The sequence below is a fragment of the Microtus ochrogaster genome, assembly GCF_000317375.1.
Source record: "Microtus ochrogaster isolate Prairie Vole_2 chromosome 14 unlocalized genomic scaffold, MicOch1.0 chr14_random_2, whole genome shotgun sequence".
Classification (NCBI taxonomy): Eukaryota; Metazoa; Chordata; class Mammalia; order Rodentia; family Cricetidae; genus Microtus; species Microtus ochrogaster.
Window position 1 is genome coordinate 11534483 of NW_004949097.1, and position 7923 is coordinate 11542405.

Sequence of the window (7923 nt, forward strand, 5' to 3'; positions counted from 1 at the left end):
AAAAAAAAAAAAAAAAAAAAGAATTATATAGAAACAAACATGCCTGCTTTCTGGGCCCAGCTAGAAAACATCACCCTCCCTTTAATGGGACCCCGTCACAGTGGGAAAGGGGACCTAGGAGAGGCCTGGGAGCAAGGTGATGGCAAACAGAAGATCTAGGCTAAGGGTGTGACTCAGTCAAAGAGGCTCTAGGCTTAGTGTGTACACGGGCCCTAAGTTCAACAGCCAGCACTGAGCTTTCAATAAAACCCATCAATCTTATTCCCCAGATTATCAATACTGTCTCAAGCCACAAGCATTAACACACACAATCAAGTTGTATACAAATTTTAGTTAACAAACACATTATCTTCACTATGAACTTTATCTTGCACTGAATACTTTGTATAAAAGCATAAAGTCCTTTCAGTTAAAAAAAAACATATAATAATTTCTTTTGAGAAATTGAATCTCTGTCTTATAAAGGTTAGCAAGAAGCCAAGACCAGCCTGGTTTGTATGGAGTTCCAGGACAGCCAGAACGATCCCAAGCTTTTCATGTATTATAACTGCGTTCTGGAAAGTGCTGGGGATGGAATTCTAGGCAAGCACTTCTGGGAGAACTGTACCCCACCTCCACCGACCAGGGCAGTCTTGGAAGCTCCCAAGCAGTCTGTAAGGATCAGCGGTTAAGCCTATTGCTTAGTGCACCAGAAACCACAGAGACAAAATCCACAGCAGCTCACTGTAGCATGTTTTACTATATTTTGTTGTGAGCAGAGCCTCATCTTGAATCTAGCACACCCCCCCCCCTTGTTCCCAGCACTGTCCCCACACCGAGCCTTCCCTGTGGCACAAAACTGATGAGTCAGGTTTCAGCCCCTCCCTGAGCTCTGCCAGGATGTGAGGTCAGAAGGACATTCTGTTCTATGGAGGACAGTTGGCAGTGGCTATCAGAGCCAACAAAGTGGCAGAGCCAAGCACCCATGAAGAGCCTCACAACCCTGTGGGGTGGTGTGGATGATGAAGAACTCGGAGGAGATCTTTATCTTCATCCCTTGAGTAACTCTCCTGGGAAGCAGGAGGCCACGTCGTACATAAACCACATAATTCAGACGGAAAGAAAACGAAACACTGCACTGTAAGTGAGTTCTATGATTTTTTTAAGGAGGGAAGACACGCTGCCTTTTTCTTGGAGGAGCAGAGTGAAGAGTTGAGCTGATTCAATTAAACAAGATTAAAAGATCAAAACAAAACTCAGGTTCCTATTCATCAATTGACTCTTTGCCAATAAAATGAATGATTCATAAAATAAAACAAGCAGTTTGCTGCTAAGTGGATTTTGTTTTGCTGACTGGTAATAATCTCGAATGACTTTTTCCCTCACCGGCTGTAATTTAAAATTTAAGAAATCTGTGTAAATTTACCATTAAAATTCCCCAACCCCCAATCTCAACGTGAAATGCATTACCTAGCAACTTAACCTCCTGCAGACTTACCCTGAAAGTCTCAGCCACTTCTGATCCTCTTTCTTCCACAAAGGGCGCCGGGCATCCATTACTGCAGTCCTTAAAAGTAAAAATAAACCTCCATTAACCAAAGTCAGGTGGGTCATTGCCGGTACCTGATCAAGGGACTCACCATCACAGAAGACAGAAAAGCCGAGCCTGGACGGTTCAACACCCAGCGTCAGCTCCAACCAGAATGACGACCCAGCCTCCCAACTGGCCCCTGGTCTGGCTTATCTTCTAGTAGTTTAGGGAGGGGCTCCTTAAATTCCAGGTCAACCCAGGAGACAGGGTTCACCCGCAATGAACAAGAAAGCAATTGTCTCCCGAATGTCCAAGTGAGTCGTCTAAACCGAGGGTTTAAGCCATTTATAGGGGGAAAAAAAATCTCCCAAGCGCGCTCAGCCTCGTGGTCTTGTCAATCAGAGGCGCACAATAGGCAAGCGGCTTCAAGAGGGAGGGGGCGCGGACTGGCTGGAACCATTTTCTCCACCCGCAGGGTCCCCGGTGCTTTGGCGCCGCCAAAACCTCACACTTGAAGAACAAAACCTCTTGATACTGGTGGCAATTAAATGAATGAAAGACACCGAATTTTGGAATTAACTAGGGAAAGGGGCAGGCATTCAAATTCTGGACGCTAATTTGCTAAATAATTGGGAAGGAGGGAAGGAAGGGGTCCAGGCTTGCAGAGACTGGGGTGGGATATTTTGAGGTGGGGAAGGCTTTCCCTCATCCTCCAGATTTCCAGGCTGTGACACCCGCATTCCTGGTGGCATCCCCGCTATCCTTGGTGGTGCCCAAGTCCCTGTAGCCACCCTCAAGTTCTCTCTTTTCCACTTTGTGACCCCAACATCCCTGGTGATGACCCCTGCGTCTCCAGTGGAGAACCATGTTTCCCCAAGTCCCCAGTGGCGACCCCTGAATCCCCACAGTGAACACTCAGTCCCCAGTAGAAACCCCCCCATGGCCGGTTGAGACCCCCAGGATGACCCCAGAATTCCCTGGAGACACTAGCAGTCCCTGAGTCCCTGGTGGCGACCCCGCGAGCACCCATGAATCATCTCCATCCCCGAGTCCCCTGGTGGCTACCTCCGCCTTGATCCCGAGTCTCTCAATCCCTGCGTCTTCCGTGGCAACCCCCGAATCCCCCTTGGCATCCCCCTCTTGAGCTGTGGCGCCCTGCGGTGATCCCGAGAGCCCCGTGGCGCCCTCCCGCGGTGACCCCCAGAGTCCCCCAAGGGACGCTGGGCCTTGACGCCCCTCGCCCATGCGGGTACCTGGCGGGCCAGGGCTGCAGTTGCCCGGGGCAAGCAGGCCATGACGAAGCTGCGGGCGTGTGGGAATGCGTGGCGCAGCGGCGACACGTGGCGCACGGTGAATCCTACAAGCCCGGGGCTGCTGTTTCTGCTGAGCCCTGGAAGTCCGAATGCTGAACCAAGGGCTAGTCCCCGGCACAGGGAGGAGCGCAGACGCTGCAGCATCTCCGTATCGTGGGTGCGCGCAGTGACGCGGGGCTGGGCACGCGAATCAAGGGCCCAGGAGCACAGGCGTTTTACTCAAGAACTCAGTAGGGCAGGACCCAGGACACTTCTGCGACACATTTACATCACAATGGCTTTCTCTAAAACTCGGGAGGGAAAAGGACCAGGGTTTGCGCTGGGGACCGGCATTTGTGCCCGCAGGGCCTTGCTACCCTGCTGCCAGCCTCGGAAGCAATCTCCGTGCCGCTTGTTCTGTTCAGGCAAAACAGCGTCCCTGCTAGCAAGGTGGCTGTCCCTTTTAACCCTAGCTGATGAATGATTGCGGCGCTGTTCGGGCCAAACCTGAGCTACAGTGAAACCCTGTCTCAGAGACAAACAAAAAACTAGGGACTGGAGGGATGGTTCAGGGAATGAGCGCTTGATTCCTAGCACCCATGTCCACCCCCACCTGCAGAGATCCCACACAGCTGGGCTCTGAGTGCCTGCACTCGGGACACATCATTTAAAATGGCCAGGTATACTGCTTTGGCATTTTCCTGACAGAGGGCCATGCTAGCAACGTTAGAAAGAGGAGCTAAGGGGGCTTGGAGATATTTCTGGGCTTAGTAAAGGGCAGGGAAGAGTAGGACAGCTTTAATGCCCTCCATCCGCTCTCCCGCGCCAAGTTGCAAACCCTGTCCTGTTCCAACAGCCTGAAGAGTCTCTCTTACATGTATTTTCTTCTTTTGTTTTTAATGTTGGGACGTATTTGTCTATAGTTACTAAGGTACAATATGGTCCCAAGGATTGTGGGTCAGTGTCAGCCTACAGGCAGTGAGCCCCCCTCCTTCCGAAATCAATTGTGGGCACTGGGTTGACCTTGCTGATCTTGAAATGGGGACCTGGCCCTGTATTGTAGGGAGAAGGCAGTTAAAAATCCACCTGGTTTCAAAGTCCTGCAATTAAGTAGCTGGACAGAGAACTGCTTTCTCGGAGGTCAGTAGAGGGTGGATCCTTCCCCCCTGGTTAGCTTTGAACCCCACCTGCTGCTTCCCAGGTAAAACTTCCTGTGCAAAGTGGAAACATCAGAACTCTGTTGAGGCCTTTTTAAAGGAGACCTACTTCATCCTGGTTAATAAAGGAACCGAACTAAGTTCAACCTCCAGCCAGAGTGGAGAAGGAAATTCTGATCTGTCCCCAAAGTTCTTATACTGTCTTCTACTGATCTCTCCCTAAAGAGTTAACTAGTTGGGCCTGTCAGTCACCTGGCCAGGATATGACCCACCACAGGGGGCCTTCAAAAAGCTGAAAATTGGCTTACCTAAAGACCCAGCTCTAGCCCTCCTGGGCCATGTCCAAAGGACCTACATCTTACCACTCATCCATAGTCATGGCCACTCTGCTCATTACAGCCAAGAACTGGAAACAGCCTGGATGTCCGTCAATGAACTGATGAGTAATAAAAATGTGGTCCATTTACACAAAGGAAATTACTCAAGTGTTAAGAAAAAATGAAGTGTGCCAGGAAGTGTATGGAGCTGGGAACAACCACCATGAGGTCACCCAGACCCCAAACGACAGAGAATGAGGTTTCTCTTATGTGTGAGTGTTCACTTTCCAGCTCTAAATATTTGTTTCGGGGAATGATCACAGAGGACGGGTAGCTGGTAAAGGAGCAGGGAGAAGAGCGGACCTTCCCGGAAAGCAGAAATAGAGTATTCTAAAGAGACAAAGGGCAATTAAACTAGGATTGATAGGGACGGTGCGCAGAAGAGTAAAGGAGGGACTATGTGGGGGGGGGGGGGGCAAAGAACGCTAGAGGCCATTCGGAAAGCTGTGTGGAAACCTAGTGCTATAAAACTTCCTAAAATACATACAGACAAGGAAGAGAACTTAAGTGGAATCACCATGTAATGGGGAGATGCTGCCCAATGCGACATCTTCTGCCTCCAGTGCCAAGGTTGTATCTTGTTGAATTGTTGGCCCAAGGGGGTCCCAGACATCACAGGCTATTGTCAAGGCTATTGGTTTCTCTTCATAACCTGACAGTAAGACACAACTAACTTACGTCATCAAACACGGAGAAATCGAGCTAGTGCCCAGCTGACGCTCCATCCCTACAGACTAGCATGCAATGCACGGTGCTGGAAGGCGCGCTGGGCTGGGAGGCAGGCTGAGCGCCACCAGAGGAGAAAGGAGATTCCCAGTAACTCCATCTGTGAAGCTGTCACTACAACAGCTACTGCAAGTTGTACTGGTGGAGCAGAGGCACAAATGTTACTGTTGAACCCAAAGTGGGGCCCCCCAAATGGCAGTGCTGGTGAGAATGTCTTAAACGGGAGGACTGTGACTTGACCAGGTGGACAGACGGATTGCTGTGGGGTGAAAAATAGTAAACTCAGCATCCGGCGGGTCTCAGTTTACCAGGAAAGCCCCAGCTTTACTAGCCCAGCCTCTGGCGAGGGCATCTAGTGCCTGACTACTCTCGCACTAATTCCCAGGCTTTTCTGGCCCACACCTTTCCTTCTCTGTCGCCATCAAATTAGCAAGGCTTTTCCTGCTGTCTGCACAGGGCCCTCCTGCGCAGACAGCCCAGCAGTTTGATCCCTCAGATAAACTTTTCTTTCCACAGCCACTTATTTAAAAAAAAAAAAAATTATTTATTTATTATGTATACAATGTTCTGTCTGTGTGTATGCTTGCAGGCCAGAAGAGGGCACCAGACCCCATTACAGATGGTTGTGAGCCACCATGTGGTTGCTGGGAATTGAACTCAGGACCTTTGGAAGAGCAAGCAATGCTCTTAACCTCTGAGCCATCTCTCCAGCCCCACAGCCACTTATTTTTTACTAAAGGCCCACTCTATGAGATGGAACCCATATATAACACTACTTAAGGAGTTCAAAATCTAGATGTGGGCCTAGAGGAAAGCTTACTATTGTTCTGCCACTGTCCTTTTATAATGTGGACCAGGAGCCCTTGTGATAAGAGCACAAATCAATTCACTTGGCCGCAATAGACGTGATGTTACACTGCTGCTATTTTCTTTATTCTGCATTTATTCTTTCCACTTTTTCTTATTTATGTTTGCTTTTTCCTCACAGATCTCTCAAATCCAATTATCCCAAGCAATTAACACTCCATGACCTAATCTTCAAATCTCCTTAGCTCAGCTTCTGTAGACCTCCATGTGGCAAACCTATTTGAGAGGCAGGTTCACAGATGACCCAATCCCTGGTCATGGTTGAGTCTCCTTGTCCCTCAGAAAACCACACAAATCTGTCACAGGATGGTCATGTGTTAGGCGGAACGTGGGCAGTCCAGTATCTCAAGGAAAACGAATGTGGTAACTGCTCTGGTACCCCAGGTCCCTCTCGGACAGGACAGACACCAGAGCCTGCTCCTCCCTCTCCGTCCCTTTATTCTCTGTACACAGAGGACAGCATCAGCCTAAAAGGCCCCCGCCACCTTCAAGCTCTTTCTACAGGATCGGCAGAGGGAAAGGGTCTTGAGCAGCCATGAGAGATTGCAGTGTGTTTTTGGAAACAAGCTCAGAATTTTATATTTCACCAAAATAGCCTCACATCTCAAGTTCTGAGGGGAAGACATTAAGCCTAATTAAATGAGCCTTAAAAACCGACAACAGATATTTCCTTCATGGCTCCTAGAGATCAGTTTGTGCTATACATTGTCACGTTCATCCAGTCACACTGTGTAGCTGGCCTCAAACTCACTGTGCAGACCAGGCTGGCCTTGAACTCACAGAGATCTGTCTGCCTCCTGTATATGCACATGAACCCCAGCACTGGGTGCTACTCTGTTCTTAAAGTTCATGTCCTGGAGCTTGAGACCTGGTTAAAAGCGTTTGCTGCCCACACAGATCAACGGCTATTTCCTCAAGTAGGCAAAGATCTGCTACATTTCTTTACATTAAGCAATATTACTTAAGCGTGTAAAGGTGGGTTATATTTGTCTGTGCTCCCTTTGTTTAACAATGTAAAGATGTGTTTCATTTGTTTCATTATGTAAGGATGTGTTGCTACTTCACCTTGTCTGCCTAAGGCACCTGATGGATCTAATGAAAAACTGGACAGTAGTTTTTCTACAGCTAGGCAGTAGAGGGATAGGCAGGGCTGGTAGGCAGAGAGAATAAGGAGGAGGAGGAGGAATCTAGGCTCAAGGAAGAAGGGGAGTAGAGGGATTTTCTCAATTGAGGTTCCTTCCTCCCAGATGACTCTACTGACAATAACTGACCAGAGTAAAATATAAGGTTTCCCGCCGCTGAGCTAGCAAACTCCTGAGACACTGAAATTTGGATAAAAAGGAGACAGCATCCATATCTAAGGCATTCACACCCTCTCCTATACTGTTTCTCTCTTCCCTCATCGTCCCTGTGTGCTCGACAGTGTGGACCCTGTGCATATTGGTTACTTCCTGGCTGGAGTGAGGAAAGACCTAACAGAAAGCAAGGTAGGAGAGGACCGGCTCCCTTCGGCTCAGCAGCTCTTCTGGGTCCTTCTCAGTGTCACAAAGTATCCAGTCGAAATTAACCATCACTTTACACCACTTCATCGGGAAATAAAGACAGGGACCATATGCTACTCCCACATGGCGATCCTAGCTTCTAATTGTTAAATATTTGTAGCTAGGTGGGAATAAATGTGTCGAGTCCAGGAATCTAGCCGGGGGTGGGGTGGGGTTCACAAGATGGGAAGCTGGGGGGGGGGACAGGGTGTGGAACACAAGTGAGGGGGAAATATTAGAGGCAAAGAAGCATAGTGGGAAAGGTAAAGGCAGAGAAATGGGGAAGAAACCATGGGGGGAAAGGCAGGGAAGCAAACATCATAGTGTTATGAAAATGCCATAAAGAAACCTAGGTCTGTAAGTAATTTAAGAGGAAAAAAAGGAAGGAAGGAGGCCAGAAGGGAGGGAGAGAGAGAGGGAGGGAGGAAGGGAGGGACGGAGGGAGGGAGGGAG

The 7923-nt window shown here is 49.0% G+C and overlaps 1 protein-coding gene across 3 annotated transcripts in view; it reads right to left on the reverse strand.

The window, feature by feature from the left end:
• Bcat1 (branched chain amino acid transaminase 1) overlaps positions 1-7923 on the reverse strand; it is a 75403-nt gene that overhangs the window by 48684 nt on the left and 18796 nt on the right. The window contains exons 1-2 of one of the 3 annotated variants that reach the window (XM_005364585.3): positions 2764-2982; positions 1478-1546 (exon numbers count right to left, since the gene is read on the reverse strand). In XM_005364585.3, the coding sequence (XP_005364642.1) occupies positions 1478-1546; positions 2764-2967 (273 nt within the window). In that variant the 5' untranslated portion in view covers positions 2968-2982. Of the gene's footprint in view, positions 1-1477; positions 1547-1619; positions 1896-2763; positions 2983-7923 lie in introns of those variants that run through there. The other 2 variants (XM_005364587.3, XM_005364586.2) reach the window with 2 other exon arrangements.